The sequence below is a fragment of the Anser cygnoides genome, chromosome 8 (assembly GCF_040182565.1).
Source record: "Anser cygnoides isolate HZ-2024a breed goose chromosome 8, Taihu_goose_T2T_genome, whole genome shotgun sequence".
Taxonomy (NCBI): Eukaryota; Metazoa; Chordata; class Aves; order Anseriformes; family Anatidae; genus Anser; species Anser cygnoides.
Genome location: NC_089880.1, coordinates 11,849,343 through 11,866,141, shown reverse-complemented (window position 1 = coordinate 11,866,141; position 16,799 = coordinate 11,849,343). Strand labels below are relative to the sequence as shown.

At 55.5% G+C, this 16,799-nt stretch overlaps 1 protein-coding gene and 1 long non-coding RNA gene across 11 annotated transcripts in view; both read left to right on the top strand.

The window, feature by feature from the left end:
- The window catches only part of CACNA1E (calcium voltage-gated channel subunit alpha1 E), a 112,840-nt gene extending 109,312 nt beyond the window's left edge, over window positions 1-3,528 (top strand). For all 10 annotated transcript variants that reach the window (XM_067001526.1, XM_067001528.1, XM_067001529.1 and 7 more), the window contains one exon: window positions 442-3,528. In XM_067001526.1, coding sequence (XP_066857627.1) covers window positions 442-978 — 537 coding nt within the window. In that variant the 3' untranslated portion in view covers window positions 979-3,528. The remainder of the gene's footprint in view (window positions 1-441) is intronic.
- A 1,369-nt stretch (window positions 3,529-4,897) lies between these two features.
- On the top strand, window positions 4,898-13,724 carry LOC106047783 (uncharacterized). Its single transcript, XR_001213938.3, has 4 exons — window positions 4,898-6,272; window positions 11,969-12,147; window positions 13,039-13,138; window positions 13,229-13,724. It is a non-coding gene; the product is annotated as an uncharacterized lncRNA (long non-coding RNA).
- The last annotated feature ends 3,075 nt before the right edge of the window (window positions 13,725-16,799 follow it).

Genomic DNA, 16,799 nt, shown 5'->3' with positions numbered 1-16,799 from the left:
AAAGTGCAAAAGGAGGCTTAAAAATAGAGCCCCCTGCCAAAGCTGGGGAGATAAGCCCCGATTATGGGGGCTCTGCGGTGTCTCTCCTCCTGGTGGTGGCATCTATCCCTGTCCCCTGGCGTGGCGCTGGTGGGTTGGGGATGCCCGGTGCGCCCTGCGGCGTAGTGGGGAGAGGGGACAAAGGTCCTGCTGCCTCTGAAGCCAATCCCACCACTGTGGCATCCGCTCCCTGCCAAGGCTGGGGTGTCCCAGCTGCAAAAGCTGGAGATGGCAGCGCTCGGAGCAGAGGGACCAGCAGCCAGAGAGCAGTTAGCTCTTCCTGCCGCGGGTTTGCAGACGCCCTGCTCTCGCTGGCCGCGGCACGCCAAAATCTTTTTGCTTTTCACCACCACGAGCAGAGCTCAGCCTCTGCATTCCCCCTCGTGTCTCGGTGCATTGCAGGGAACGGGCTCGCTGAGCGAAAGCTCCATCCCCTCCATCTCGGACACCAGCACGCCCCGGCGAGGCCGCCGCCAGCTCCCCCCGGTGCCCCCCAAACCGCGTCCCCTCCTCTCCTACGCCTCCATGCTGCGGCACGCCGCCGGAGACGCCTCGCCGCCCCCCGAGGAGACCGAAGGGGGGTCCCCGCTCCTCTCCAAGGAGCCCAACGCCGCCGGCCTGACCGAGTCTTCCAGCTCCCCGGCGGGGAAGCCGAGCCGGCCGTCCACCCCGCAGCGCTACATCTCGGAGCCCTACCTGGCCCTGCACGACGACTCGCACGCCTCGGACTGCGGCGAGGAGGAGACGCTCACCTTCGAGGCGGCCGTGGCCACCAGCCTGGGCCGCTCCAACACCATCGGCTCAGCCCCGCCGCTGCGGCACAGCTGGCAGATGCCCAACGGGCACTACCGGCGGCGGAGGCGAGGGGCCGGGCAGGGCGTGATGTGCGGGGCCAGCATCGACGTGCTCAGCGACACCGAGGAAGACGACAAGTGCTAGAAGGCTGCGCCCCCCCCGCCGCCGCCGCCCCCGCCGCCCTGCCCTCCCCAATGCATGCTCTTCGCCACGCCTGGGAATGAAATGAAACCAAAACCAAACGCAAGGGGAAAACGAAAAAAAAAAAACAAAAACAAAAAAAAAAAAAAAAAAGAAAACCCAACTGACCGGAATGGGGGAAAAAAAAGTCTTTGTGCAAAAAAAAAAAAATTAAAATCTGTCGACTTTCATTTATTATGATCACTTTTTTTTTTTCTGCACAGAGAAGCATTTGACCAGAGGTGGAGTGGCCCTGGCCGGGGACCAGCAAGAGCCCCAGGACCTGGGAAGGCTCGTGACAATGGTTTTCTGCTCCCCGCGGCTGGAAAAACCCCAGCAAGGGGGTCCCAGGGCTCAGTCGCTCGGGTTTGTGCTGCCGTGGCTTTGAGCCTCCATCCCCGAGGGTCTCAGACCGGCCCGGGGAAGGGGCGAGGTGCGGGGGGCCAGGGTGCACGAGGCGGCTAGGAGTGGCTGTGCCTACCCCTATGGGCCACGCCAAAGCCAACTGGTTTGTACTGGGGCAGACGGGAGCAGCGAGGGGGGCTCGGCGCTGCCGAATGTATCCCGTCTCACACCGACCTAGCTGTATTTCTACACGGAGAACTCTAGGTGTGCCTGTGCGTGTATATACGGTATGTGTGTGTATATATATTTATATGCTGTATATATAAAGATATACACATACATGGATTCGTTTTAGTCATCTGACCAAGCCTCTCTGGGGTTCGCTGCATGTCGGTGGATGTAACGGAGAAGCAGGGATGTCCCCCCTGGTCCCCTTGTCCCCCCGGTCCCCGTGTCCCCTGACGATCACAGCGGTGGGAATCGCGCTTTCTGCCATAGAGGTGGCCTGGCCATGCCGTGCGGTGGCAGCAGGAGCGGGATGCCCCGTGCTGGTCATTAATTAATCTGGTAATTACATGGTGGCCCCACGGTGCCCGGTGTCCCACCCTGGCCGTGAGTTTTGTCCGTGGTGAGCCGGAGCACGGCCGTGGGGAGCAGGAGGGTGCTGCTCCCTCTGGAGCGCTGCGGGCCGGAGGTCTGGATGGTGCTGAGTTGGTGTGCTTAGGCGGTGCGTGCCCGCCAGGGAGGTGACGGACCTCATCCTGCCCTTCTCGTGCTGTGCTTGGTGTCCCCGGGGCTGTCCCCGGCACCTCTGGCCGGCCAGGCTTGGCTTTGGTCCCCGTTGCTCCCCACCGACAGATGCTATGGGCACGCACGGCCCCGCTCCTGCATGTGCAGATCAGTCCCTGCCCCCAGGGAGCTCCCCCAAAGCTGCTCTGCTTTGCAAGAAGCAAATCCTGCCCCGTGCCAGGCTTCGTCATGAACCAAAACCCCTTTTTCTAATGGCCAAAGTGCCCTCTGCTCACCCAGGAAAGGGGTTTCTCCGGTGGAACCAAGCCCTTACTGCCTCACTGCCCCTGCCGGTGGGTGCACCTCTGCTGGTCCTGCCAGCCCCGTGCCAGCCCCTTGTTTTTTCTGATCAGACACTTCCAGCTGCAAAACGGTCCCCGAAGTCCCCAGGAAACCCACTCCATCACTGTCCCAGCCTCCGTGCCTGGGGACGAGCCGTGTCCCGTGGGGGACAGGGACGCAGACGGGGCTGGCAGTGCTGCAGGAGGAGATGCTGTACGTCCCTTAAACGTAGGTGCTGGCACGGCCTCCTTCCAAATGCAGCGAGGAAGAGCCCGAGGGCAGGGGAGGAGGCAGCTCTTTGTGTCTGACCACCGGTGGCAGGGGCTTGGGCGTGCAAGGAGGCGACATCGCACCAGCTGGGGAACCCGAGCTTTGCTACCTGAGACCTGCGTTTTACCGACATACGGAAACTGTACAAAGCAAACCAGAGCCTGTTTTTTTTTTTGTTATTTTTTCCCCTGGGGGGGCACGAAGATGCCCCGATCCTGCCTCTCCCGCAGCAGCCATCGATCCTGCTCCCGCGGCAGGCAGGGACACGCGGGGCCGAGGCGGCGCCTCCAAAGCAAGCCTGCGAAACCAAAAACGACCCCGGGAGAACCGCGGGAAAGACTCCGCCGAGGGGGGAGCGGAACCAGCCCCCGGGCACTGTTGCAGCCCGCATCGCTCTTTCGAAGTCGCTGGACTCACGTTGCTGCTGCACAACCTCTCTTCCCTGGCTTTTTGGACCTTTCCTCCAGCTCCGAGCCCCCAATCTGCCGTCGGTGGTCGTTTTTGACCATGGGAGGGAGGACGGGGACAGGGGGGCGTGGGGGTGTGCGGGGAGATGGGGCAGCCCCGGAGCATCTCCCCTCGGGGCTGGGCATCCCATCCCCATCCTCGTGTCCCCCCCGGAGGGTCTCGGAGGGCAGAGACCCCCGGTGTGGCTGCCAGGAGCCGAGGGAGGGTGGGAGATGTTCCGCCGCCGTGCCGCCGGGGCGGGATGTTGTAACAAAACGTGCTCGTTCGGACCCAGACAGGGAAGCGGACCGACGGGCCGCAATGTACAACTTCAATGTTTTTTGTCAAAAGGAAAGAAAAATAAAACCTTGTTGTAAAGAACCGCCGCGCGCCCTGTCTGTGTTGCACGCGGAGGTCGGGTGTTTGCAGCTCCTGTTGCCTGGCCTGAAGCTTTCGGGTGGGTTTTCCATCAAAGGTGCTGAAATCAGGGCTTACGTTGCTCCTGTGCAGAGCTGTTGGAAGTGCTAGAAGTTTTCGGGCCAGTCTGCAGGCAGAGGGCGGAACTGCCTTGGTGGTGCCCTTTGTGCATTTTTCCTTTTATTTCCCATCACAGTGCTATGTTCTGGTAGCGTTTTGAGGAGCACGGCTCCTCCTTGGAAAGCCACAAGTCTTGCATTAACATTTTTAAATTTTTTTTTTGGCTTAAATCCGAACTGCCCCAAAGGCTCTGGAAGCAGGACTGAGTGTGCGGGTCTCCGAGGGATGTCCCTGGGAGGCTGGTACCACGATGAGCCCTCCCTGCGGAGGTGATGGATGGTGTGAGCTGAGTGCTCGAGCCCCCCAGCTGCCTTCCCACACGTCTGGGGCCATGCAGAAGACCCCCAGAGTGATTCTGGGGGAGGCAGAGCTTTGCCCTAGCGAGGGAAATGGGTGCTGCAGAACGGGGAGCCTCTGCTGCCGGAGAGGCAGCGCTCTGCTGGCAGGCGCGGAGGCTAAAAAAAAAAAATTGACAAATGGAACAGAAAGGTTAAAATTATCCGTACATCATCTGAATAACAATGGCGATGCAGATTGTACCTGCCTAGAATAGCTCCAGGAGACAGGGGATAAATCGGGAACAAAAGTTCCCCGGGAACAGATGCTGGGGGGGGCGCCGGGGCTGCTCCTTCTGGCAAGGGACCTGAGGAGCCGTGGGGACACCGGTGGCACCCAGAGGTGACCTGTGGGTGCTCCGGGCCCCCCTGCAGAGCCAAACGAAGGCTCTGGGTGCGTTTGTCAGCGTGCCAGACCTCTGTCCTGCTGGCAGAGACGTCCCCGAGCAGCCCAGGGGCCGCCCCTGCTTGCCGGTGCTTTCCGAGCAGCTGGGAGCTTTTCCCGAGCAGCTCGGAGGGGAGCTGCCGGGGGTGGTTCTCGTCCACCCCTTCCCTTTTTTACTCCTCCGGTGGTGCTTACAGGCGCGCTCTCCCGGTGCCGAGGATGTGTGTGGGATTTGAAGTGGGGCTGTGCTTGCTCACGCTGGGAGCCACGTGGCGGGCTGGCCTGGGCGAGCACCTGCAGTCTGTGCTCCTCTCCTCGAGCAGCCTGTTATTTATTTATTTTTATCCTTGCCGTGTCCTTACGTCTCTCGGCAGTGACCTTCCTGCTGCCCTTTGCTTGGTGCCGTCGCGCTGTGCGGAGCTGCCAGCCCCTACGGGAGCAGGTGAAACACCACGGGGCTGCCCTGGAAGTTGGCCCTGGTCATCTCGAGCTGGTGAATGCTGCCTGCTGGGAGCACTTCGGGAGCTCCTTTGGGTCACCTTGGGCTTTACGGGTGGAGAGAGAGGAAGGACAGGGCTTGTCCTGTCTCAGTACCCACCACCCCTTCTGGTTAAATGGCACAGAGCAGGGAAGAGCCCCCCGTGCATTCGCCTTTGCCATTGCCGTGCAGATAATAATAAAAACATCCTCATAAAGGAATGCAGAAAGCCTCAGTTGCTCCCCTTCCCCAGGTCGAGCTGCCATGGGCACGATGCTCCGCCGTCCCAGGGGAGGCACGGGTGCCACCCAGGGAGCCAGGGGTGAGGACGTAGGGGTGTCTGCCGGAGCCGGCCCCGAGCCAGCCGATCCGTGCGAGTGCTCCCTCCCACGCTCCCTCCCCTGGGACCCAGGCAGTCAATTTATGGAGCAATCTGCCATAGCTGATGCGATTTGCAGATTGATTTTCGCAGATCTGCTTCACGAGCGTCGCGAGCGATGTGTTTTTTCCTTTCCAAAATGGGAGGAAGAAAATAAATCCAGGGGCTTTGCCTCCCAGCAGGGTTCGTTCCTGTGCTAAACTCAGCAGGCAGTGCCCGGTGCCGGGGTCAGCACCTGGGGACAAAGAGTTGCACCTCTGCATCCTCTGGATGAAGCAGGGGTGGCTGTGGCTGAGCCACCAGCCACCCTGGTCCCTGGGACGTTGAGGTGGGCTTGCAATCCATTGCTCATTTCCTTCAGGTCTAAAATCAATTGAAAAAAAAGCAGTGCCATCACACCTTGAAAATATTTTCTCGCCAAGGCGTGGGTTTCAGTTACACAGGCATCATTTTTGGAGGACCTGTCCCAGCCTGAGCGCCTGCTCCTCGAGCGTGTGATGTTACACCACAGCAGCAAGTCTCGCCTCTTTTTTGCACATCTGGGAACCAGCGTGAACCGTGCAAAGGTGCTGTGAGTTAGCAAGCCCTCCCCGTCCCCTCGGGGAGCATCGTCTCGCACCTTGCAGCAGGAATAGCTGCGTTGTGCAGCAGGAGCGGGAGCAGAGGGGTGCAACAGGGTGCTGCGGGCAGGGGGAAAGGACCTGGGGAGGTGAGGGTTGTTTGAGAACTGCTGGTGTGCTGAAATAGAGGATTTCCAGGAGAAATCTATGCGCTGTGGTCTCAGCCTCTTGTTCCCTGCGTTCCCTCTCCTCCCTTCTGTCCTGGCCCCAAGCTCGGGTGCCGGTTCCCAGCAGCTGTGCGAGCTGAAGATGCTGCAGGTGTGCTGCGTGAGCCCCTTATAGCCCACCCAGCTGCTCTCCCTTCTCCTTCCTGGGCTGCTCAGAGCAGAGGTGGGGCTGTGCCTCCGGCAGGACACCCTTGTGGCATCCCTGTGTCCGATCCTGCTCCCAGGTGGGGAAACTGAGGCACGGGATGACGGGGAGGAGAGCAGCCTTTCCTGGGGGTCGGGCAGTTTTCTGCAGGCTGAGTGCAGGGGCCGTGCCCATGCTTCCTAAGGCTTCCCCTTGCACAAACCCCTCCTTGCCTCGGTGAGGTTACCTGGCGGGGGACAGGGCTGTGCTCGTGGGGCTGCCCTGCTGCCCTTGGACCAGCCCCTGCACCGAGGGAAAAGAATTACACCTTATTTTTAGCCACAGATGACTTTAGCCCCAGTGAATTAACTCCGAGATGTTATTACAGGCTGGGGGACCAGGTCAGGTTTCAGCCTGGGGAGGAAGCAGATAAATGATGGTCTGTGGTAGTCTCCTCTCAGCCGAAATGAGGCCAGAAAGCAGCTTTTGCACGCTCTGCCCCTTCCCTCGGCCCCTGGTGCTGCAGGGTGGGAGGACGCTGCCCTGCAGGGGCCGGGCAGGAGATGCCCTGGCAGCACCTCTGGGAGCTCCAGCGGCGCTCGGAGGGCTCTGGCCCTTCTTCCAGCAGCAGAAACTTACTTCAGCTGGGAAACCAGAGGTCAGGCAGGCTGGACAGACCTCCCAGGGCGAATTTCACAATGACAAGTGGAACAAGTCGCCGATTCCCCCAGCGCTGCCATAAGGAGACGTTACAGATGGAGAACACCGCATCCTCTGTTCCTGACGAACGGGCAGCTTGGTATATAAAGCTTGAATATAAAGCAGGGGCTTGGGTATGGGGAGCTTGTCTGGTGTTTGTATTTTTCCATGAGTCCTCCCTTCTCTGTGTCTCTGTGCTGTGGATGAGGGCAGCCCCCAGAAGCCCGAAGCAAAGCCAGGACCCTGCGTGCTGCAGGCAGGCAGGGGCAGGGGAAGCCATGTCGGCACCCTCGGTGCACAGACACACAGGGGGACAGATGTGAAACACAGCTGGGGTGCAGCCTGGGGTTAGCACAGTGTCCCTCGAGCTGCCACGCTTTTATTTGCATTTCTAGGGCTCTGGCAGGAACAAGGAGTGGCTGCGGGTTTCTGGCTCGCCGCCCTGCTGGGGCAATCTGGGCGCTTGGCAGACCCGCGGCTGTCCTGGTGGTTGCACAGCGGGGCTGGCTTCGAGCAGCAGCTTGGGAAGCTGTGGGCTGGACCAGCTGGCTGGGTTTTTTAATGGGTTTCGGTCCATTAATCTGAACCTCAGCCTGGCTTGGCTTCTTTGGTGCTGCTGGTTGAGGATTAAATTGTGCCCTGTGTTCAAATGCACGGTGGGTGTGGAAAGGGAAGGAGGGCAAAAGGGAGTGGGGAGGGCAGTAGGGCTGGAGGTGCCCGTGCAGGCTGCCCTAAAAACAGGAGGGTGCGGCTGAACGGCTCCTCATGAAAATAAAAGGAGGAACCACAACCTGACAGCTGCTCTTCCACACCATCGTAGCGCTGCGATGCTCGTAGGGCAGGCGTCTGCAAGGTGGCACCACAAGGTCCCTGAGCACCCCCTGATGCTGTCACCAAGCCCTGCGCTCGCTGCTGCGTGTGGCAGGGTGACAGCTGGCCTCGCCATGGGGACCCACTGCTGGGGGGCCATCTGGGTGCACAGGAGGAGGTGATGCTTGCTCCCCGAACCACGTCGGCTCAGGGTGGAGGAAGAAAACCCTATTTAATGGAGGCAGGAACAGCCCCATCAAGCGAGGAGCTGTGACTAGAGGTTGCTACCGAGGCCAAAACGTTGTGGCTCTGGTTTCAAGCGTGAGTTATGTGGAGATGTGAGCTCTCGGTGGTGCTGAGAGCAGCTTGCTGCTGTTAGGAGGCAGCCTGGAAGATATCTGGGATGCTTCTCCCTGGCTGTGCTCCTCCACTGCTGGGCTCCCCCTGAAAACCTGCACTGCTGCTGCGCCTTTGGCTGCTGAGCTTCAGCCCCGCAGCCTTGGCTTCCCTTTTACCTGTAGGGTTTGTGCAGTTCCCTCGCTCATCCAGAAATAAAAGAGGCTGCACGGCAGTGGCTCTGCAGCACGTGAGCCCTGCGGCTGGAAAAGATGAGTCAAGGTGCTCGAAGAGGCTGCAGCTGGGGAGTGAGCTCAGCCGGCGGGGGCTGCCAGGAGCAGCAGGGCACAGATCCCCCGTGAAAGGGGCTTCTGGCATTTTCCAAGCCCTCCCATCCGCAGCATCTCGCAGCAGCCTCCCCCGGGCAGCTCATCATCTCCCAGTGCTGAGCAAGGCAGAGCAGCGATGCCGCGTGAATCACAGCAGCAAGCAGAGCGCACGGCTGGAAGCTCGCTCACGCGGGCGTGGATTTGGGGACAGGGCTTTGGTCGCTTGCCCTGAGCCGTTCCAGTGAGCACAGTGTTTGTGCTGTTTAATGAAACCTGCCCTCGGTCTGTTGCACATCCGCCTGTCCCCACGTGGCTGCTGCATGCTGGGGTTTGCATGTCCCTAAGTAACTCCCTGCCCCCTGTCTGGTGAGCTTAAACCAGTATCCCACTGGTGATGGTGGGAACTGGTGCAGGGTCCTGCAGGCTGGCCCCTTCCCGCTGCTTTTTTCCTGCCCGCTCCCTGTCTTCGCTGCTCTTTCCTTATTCTGGAAAGCTGGGGAAATAATCAGGAGTTTGCAACAGTTTCCTAAGGAGCCTCTGCTTCCTCGGAGAGCTGATTAAAGGCAAATAGGAGAGGCTCTAATTGCATCTGTGCTTTTATCTCCACCCGAGGCACCACGGCTTGCGGGGAGAATGAGAAAATCCTGGGTACCTGGGGCCGAGGAAACTTCTCCAACCCCCCGGCTCACCAGGAGCAGCGGGGCTCGCTGCCTCGATAGCTCTGCTGCCATCAGCAGCGTCCCGGCTCGCATCCAGCACGTGAGCTGAGACCTGCCAGGCCAATGTTGGGCATAAAGGGAGGTTTGGCAGAGGGGTGGCCATCGGCACGGGGCTGTGGCCCCGAACCCATGCAGGAGAGCAGATGTGGTTGGGTAAATCACAGCATAAGTGCTGGAGATGTCACCCGGGGAAGGATGCGGGTGGGGACAGCCCCGGAGGGGGTGCCCAGACCTGCCAGCAGAAGGGACGACCAGCCCTGCACCCAGAGGGTTGGGGTCCTGCCACGCACCCTGCTCAGCCCCCTCTGGGGCAGGGGGGCTGCTGGATGGGCGAGATGTCTCCCGTGATGCACGAGGACAAGCTGTTGTGCGTCCCTCGCTAACCTCCCTCTCTGCTTCATGCATTTTCTAAGTAAATCTCTATGGAAACAGGTGCTGTTGGTAATGAAGCCTCTGTTTTTCACTTTGCTTTGCTGCTCGGGAGGAAGGAGGGGGCAGAGACCTGTGAAGGGCAGACGAGATTTGGGTTTGGGCAGGAAGAGAGGCTTCGGCTGCCCGGGTGGAGACGGGAGCTGCCTTGGCATCCCTCAGTCCTGCCCTTGCTGGAGCGAGAGGGAGGCTGAGATCACCCCGAGCCCTCCTTGGCTGCCTTGGTTTTTGGCAAGGATTCAATGTCTGGCTTGCGCAGCCCTTCCTCCTGCCCCAGCTGGGTGGGGGAGCTTTGTGGTGTTGAACCAGGGGGAGGGCAGAATATTACCTAGAACTAATAACACAGATTTCATGTCTCCCCAGTAAGCTGCCAGCCCTACGGGTGGCCTTGAAGGTCACCCAGTGCTGGTCCTGTCTCAAAATACAGCCAGCATCCACCAAGGCACCATGGGGGCCACGTGAGCCCCCTCTGGGGGGCTGGAAACCACCCCAAGACAGGAGGATGCACGAGCCCCCACTGCCGTGGGACGACGGAGCTCCGTCATCCCGCAGAGCTTCCCACCCGCAGCCCGCTCCTCCCAGGCTCGTGAGCTTGCTAACTTGCTTATTTTTGGGAGGGGGTGTGTGTGTGTGTTTCAGGAGGAATTCAGCGCCAGATCGGCACCCTCCCTGCATCAGGCAGCAGCGCACCGACGCGTGCTCGGAGCTGCGGGAGGGAGCTGTGTTTGTCGGCTCCTGCTGCAAGACACCCTTGATATTCAGGGCAATTCCAGGGGATGCTGAACACAGGGGATTTTCAGGATGCTCTGGGCTGTTTCTATTTCTTGTCCAAAGTAATTTGGGCCTTGAGTCTGGTGTAAAATTCCTGGGGTGCAAAGGGGAGCCCAGGCGGGCGCCCAGGCGGGCGCCCACCACCCAGCCCTCTGGGTGGCCAGGAGGGTCGCCCACCCATCCAGGTGCCCCGGGGTGCTTGGCCAACAGGAGGGCATGCTGGAAGAGCTCTTCCTCTGCCTCGTCGCTTTTCTTTGAGTAACTCTTCCTGCTCAGATCCACCCAGCCATGTGCAGCCTCCCTGGCTTGCTCCAGACCACATCCCTTCTCTGCTGGAGGTGCCAGCACTGATATTTGGGGACTGCCAGCGCCTTTCAGGGGCACCAAGCATGGAAAATGTTCCCTTCCCACTCCTGTTTCTGCGAGAATTGTATTGCTTTAAGAACAAGGGATTCAAAAAATAACACTAATGGTGCTTTCTTCCAAAACGAGTCAATATTAGAGTCTTTGTGGCTCTGCTACAATTACAATACGTGATTACTGGGGTTGAAACACTGGTTAATTACCTAGTCATTTGTTGTAATGCTCCCAATTAGCTTGTGAAAGCGTAGCAAATGCATTACTTCACACCTGTTTTTAATAGCTTGTACAAGGTTATTCATAGATAGTGGAAGATAAACCATTGTGCACGTGGTTTTAGGGTAGTATTGCATTTTGCTGCTTCATTAAGTGTCCTTCTTTAGGCTGGGGAGGGCAGGAATTCGTACCTGAGGTGAGCTGGGCACCTTTTGCTCATCTTTCACGGCTTTGCATGGCTTTCACGGTGGGTGTGGGAGCCCAGCAAGGTTCAGCCTGCTGGGAAATGGGTCAAAAAATGTCCTGTGACACTGCCCACCTCGCCAAGCCTTGCAAAGTGTGGTTATCCTGTGTCGGGGATCAGAGGAAAGGTTTTTGTGCCCAGGTGTCCCTAGCCCTGCTTCCGCTCGCGGCCGCTGTGCACTGCCTGATTTCATGCCCACCAGAACGCGTGCGTCGAGGCAGTGTTTGCCCATACGAGTGCCTGTTTGCCCACACAAAGCATTTGTACATCTGGCTTGGCAGATTGGTGCACATGCGAAAATGGGCAAGAAAACACTGAGGCCTGGACGGCAAAGCGGGGCTGGTTTTCTTCTTTTTCTAGGGAAGGTGCTGCTCGCAGGTACCTGGCTACAACTGCGTTGAAACGCGCCCTTCGCATGGATCTGGCTCCTGGTTTTTGCACTCTAACAGTTTAAATTTTGCCTGTGTTCAGTGTGGTAGGTCATCGGAAATATTTGTTAGCTTTTTGCCCATACAGCTTTCTAATGAGCCTTTCCTGACCTTTGCGAGGTGTGTGTTTCTGGATGCGGCTCTCTTGACCTCCTCCATCTCCCATTCCCCCCTCCTTTAACCCGAGGTCTATCAAAGCCTCTCTGCAATGGCTGAGATGATACATGGGTGTCTAGGTGCTGCTCCTTGTCTGATTTCCTCCCTCAGCAAAGACATGCTCGAGAGATTATCCCAGCACAGCTGATGGTTTTTAACCACAATGGCCATGAAAGTCTCCATTATGCATCTCCAAGCTGCTTAGCGATAAAGTGGGTGGAGAAGGAAGCCACGTTTCCTGCTCAAAGAGTGTGTGGGAATACCTTTTCAAATGTTAATTTCTCATGTTTTTCAAACAGCTACCCGAAGGCACTGGTCCGAGCAAGCGCCAAGAAGCCTGTGCATATGCAAACCAGCTACTGATGGAGTAGGATTTAAAAAGTCTGCAGAGAGATTTGTTGGTGGGGGGGAAGGAAGCAGAAGGAGCTGTGGGAGAAAGCCTGCCACCATTTTTCCCCCACTTCAAAGTTAAAATGAGGTGCGTGTGTTTTCTGATGTATCTCCTGCTGGGAGAGAGGTGCTGGATGTGAAAGCCCAAAGGGAGAGGGGCTCAAACACCCGACATCAAACCCAACACTGCCGAAAGTCCCTCTCCCAAATCCTTCACCCTACGGCACCCAACATCAAACCCAACGCTGCCAAATGTCCCTCTCCCAAATCCTTCACCCTACGGCACCCAACATCAAACCCCGACCCACAGCAAAGTCCCCCCGTGCAGGGCTGGCCTTGAGTAAGTGCCCGAGGGACGCACAAAGCCACGTATCCTCTGTTCTACATCCAAAGCAGTTTGGTTCCCCCAGTATTAAAATGTCCCACTGCAAAATTCTGCAACTTCCAGGACTTTATTATTGATTAAAAACCCTTTCTTCAGGAGCCGCCCAGGCAACGCGTGGCTAATTGGCTGTTGTTAATACACATCCTGGGGTGTTCAGTTGGAGCTTTTGCTTTAAAAAAAAAAAAAAAAAGAGGAGTAGTGTGTGATTTTTTTTGTTAATGCAGATCTGAAAGAAGAAAAAATCTCTTGGGTCTGTACCCACTGCAAGTTTTAAAGTGCAGAATCTATGTCTGTTATTGAAAAAGAAATGCATGCTGACTGCCAAATTTCAGCTTGAAAGCAGCCAGAAGCTATCTGGGAAAAAAAATGTTTTGCAAATACCTTTTGTAATTGTAAAAATCAAAAGGAAAGAAAAAAAAAGAAAAAAGAGTTCACCAGTCATTTCTTTCTAACCTTTGAAAAATAAGAGATCTTGCATAACTCAGAGCCCAGAAGTGACATCTAAGCTAAGAGACTCTTCAAACGTGAGTTTATGGTTTGCACCTTATTCCTCACAGCCAAGCAGCATTGTAACCTATGTCCCTTCATTTCCAGAGGTCTGATGCCATTTCCAGGTCTGATGCCAAGGTGCTGAGCACAAGTGAGCAGTGACTTTTTTGGGGTGAGGATCCGAGGTCCCTTCACCTCCTGCAAGGTAAGGAACCACAGCCTTGGTCGCTTTTCCTGGGAGGGTTTCACTTGTATTTTGGACAGCCCTGGGACTGTAACATCCTTTGTTTTTTAGACTGGAGGTTGTCATTGCTGAAAGGGGAAAGCAGAATTGTCTGATGGGGGTACAATGGGTACAGCTCTCCCCCATCTCAGCGCCCCAAGTGTGGGACTACACAGCTGATGTTGATGTGCTTTCCTCACCTTGGCTCTCCTGGGAGCCCCTCCTGCCTTACTCAGCTCCCACTCCACCACCAAGCCACGTAACGCATAAAAAAGAAGTCTTCATGATGCACAAAGCAGAGGAAATCACGGGGAAAGACTCTGCAAAACATGCTTTTTTTATTAGAGGTCAAGAATTTCACGACCTAGTGGAAGTCACGAACAATACGGGACCAGGCATTTGTAATAGTTGGTGCCTGCTCTGTATAGCTGCTGCTGCTAATATCCCCAGATAAATTCTTCTGTGACTAATCTCTTGGAAAGAAAAACATAAAGAAGCTGTCACATGAAACGAGATGATTTTGATGTTTGTTTTGTGTTTATAAACATAAATTCTGCCTCTTGGGCTGTGTAATGTGCTTTATCTAAAACCCTGTTAGTCTCTGGCTAGGAAAATATTTGTTTGCTTTCTGTCCTCGTCCCATCCCTCCATACTCCTCCAAAAGCCAGCCAAGATGTCCTTATCCTTCCTTTTGGACTCAGGCAAACATCTGCATGTTTTGCTGGAGATCTGGAGGTACAAAGTCTTAAATTCTAAAAATAATTGCAATTTCATTCAGTGTGATTAAACTATGGAAAAAATCTTTTTTTATATATAACAGCAACAATAAAAAAAAAAGCATTAAAAAAACCCCAAACAAAACAACAAACCTGTTGGCGTCATCAGAACCTAAAAATAACAGGAAGACGACTGCTGGTGCCAGAATGATACCAAACAAAATCTATTATTGAATTAGATTCTTTCCAATTGTTGTTCTTAGGAATATATTTCCCTTTTCCCCTCAGGGTTTGTTTGGAGCCAAAGTATCCTGCCTGCCAGTGCCATTCCAGCACTCAAATTAACAAGAAGTGATGTCTCTTACAGTAAAAACCAATATCTATTAAAATATTGATGAAGCCGAGGAGTTTGCGGTGTCTGGCTCCTGGCTGGGGATGGTTTGCAGGGAGGGCAGCGTGACAGCTTGGAGCAACCACGTGTGGCCCCGACGATGGACCAGGAGCACGAGAAGCCCAACACCAGGTGTTGGTGTAGCCTGTGGTGTGGTGGGGGCACCTGGCTCTCTTCCCCCCTATTTTTCTGCTGCTGCTGCGTCAGCAGTCGCTGCTTTCTCTCCGGGGTAGGTTTAGAGGCCCTGCTTGCTGGGCTTTGCTGTCCGTTCACTTAAAAAGTTTCATCTTTTATTTATTTTGTCCATATTTTCTCTAATTAAGCTCCGATCAAGCTTGTTTCACTGGAGCTGAACAACTCGGCAACTGTGGGACATTCCCCTGTGATGGAGAAGGGACTCGGTCCAACAGGTCAGCTTTTATAGCTTAATCTACACCTCTAGCATCTTAGCACTACTTCAAGGCTCTCCTGAAACCATCTGTCTTCATCTCTCAGGGTATTCCTTGCTCACTAGCATCTTATTTTCAGCTGTCCCATCGTGACCACGGTCTTGGCCAGAAAAACTGCACGACTGACCTGCCATGCCCTGGGTGGTTTTTCCTTGGGTGTTGGACACGTCACGCATGATGCCTTCAGCTCCACCATCCCGATGCGCACTAAATGACACCATCCGGGCTGGAAGGAGCCGTGTGTTTTCTTCTACCGCCGTGCTTCCAAACATGTCTCTCCTCCTTCCTCTCTGTACGGTAACTTTGCACACACAGACGTCAAACAGCAGCTGCTTGGCCGGGGTTTTGAAAAGCAACTAGTGATTTCAGCTGCCTTAATGCTGGAGCTAGGGTTTCCACTCCACGCAGACAAAAGGCTTCCTTTTCTTCTCCACTAGCTGGAGATATTTTTACCGATTCCCTTTGTAAATGCGAGCTGTGGAAACAGTCAGGCCTTATCAGGCATGAACGTCTTTGAGGTTTCCCCTAAGTAGAAAGAAAATGTCACGGTGCCTGGCGGAGCCTCGTTAGCCCCGCTTCTCTTGCTTCGATTAAGAGTGAGCAAGCTGTAAGGTGTCAGAGGCAGCTCCAGGTAAACAGCGTGCTGGATAATTCTGGAGGTCACTTCAGTGCTGTGCTTGGGAACTCGAGCAGAAAGCTGCGCTGAGAAGGGGTTTCTCGAGAAGTCATTTTGCTCCTGCCTGAGCTGCCCCAGCCCCAAAGTTTCTGGTGCTTTGGCAGCTGGAACAAAATGGGCACATTGTGGGGTTGGAAATGAGGACCCGAGAATCCTCCAAAGCAGCCAAAGGAAGCCTAAGAAATGCGGCTGAAGGAATTGATTTTTAGGGCAGAGATTTCATTGCGGTAGCTGAAATTTCACTCATCAACCTGTTTGTTTTTTGCAGACCGCCCAGCTTGCAGTGCGTGGCTGCTGCTTTTCCAACAAGCGCTTGAGAGCAGAAGGGAACCAAATCCAACAGGTAACCCCTTGGGAGCGCTGCAGGAACGAGGTGCTATTCACTGGGGAAAAGGCTAGAGGATATGATTTATTTTTTTTTTTTGGTGTGTGTCCTCATTTAACTTATTTGATGACACGAGAGTTAAAAATAGGTTTTTTCACCTGTGCTGGAAAGCATTAGCACAGAAGCCCTAACTGCAGGGGTGGAAGTGCTGCACCAAGGGGCTGAAGACAGCCACGGAGATGTGGAAGAAGAAGGGGCATGCCTGTGTACTGCCCGAGGAAGGGGCAAAGCTGAGTATCCCCCCCCCCAGGCATCTCCAAGGGGTGGTATTGATGCCCCAAAACACACAGGAGGGCCAGGCAGTGTCTGTCTTTTGACCAGAGTCAACGTCAGGACAAAGTGTTGCAGAAATCGCTCACCCTCCTGTGGATAGGGGTCGGGCAGGGACATTGTAGCGTGCAGCTTTGCCTGCAAGTCCCACTCATCACGCACCAGGTTGTCTTCTGTGTAATCCTCCCTTCTGCCACACGTGGCTGAATGATTTCATCACAGCGAGGCATTGTCCCCGGTAATGTGATGGGAGGCGACCGCCTGAGTGGCTTATGCCGGAAAGTGAAAAGTATGGGGTAAATGCTGGAACAGATTGCGTGCGGGGTTACAGAGGCTGCATCCAAAAGGCTTGGGTTCAGAGTCTCTTCTTGAGCATCTCTGCCTGGCCTGGCTTTTCCTGGAGCTGACCATGCCCTAGCGTTGGAGAGGCGAATGGCCAGGCTGCTGCAGTTCCCTTCAGCCCTATTTTTCACCCTATTTTTCATGAGTTTTGTAGTATTGCTGCTGGAGATCAGGAAGTATAAAAGTGAAACTCTGTCTTCTCTTATAAAACCAGAAGTAAATGCATAACAGCTTAATTGAAATTACTGACTTCCCCAGACAAGCTGGATGTAACTAGATCTACAGTGATCTGGTTAATGCAGAAAAATGGCTTGTGATAGGGCACGGATGAAGGCACTGAGGACGGAGTGGCGAGACAGCCTACCTCCGTGGGGAAAGAAGAACGTGTAAATTTGTGGCTGACACAAGAAGGAT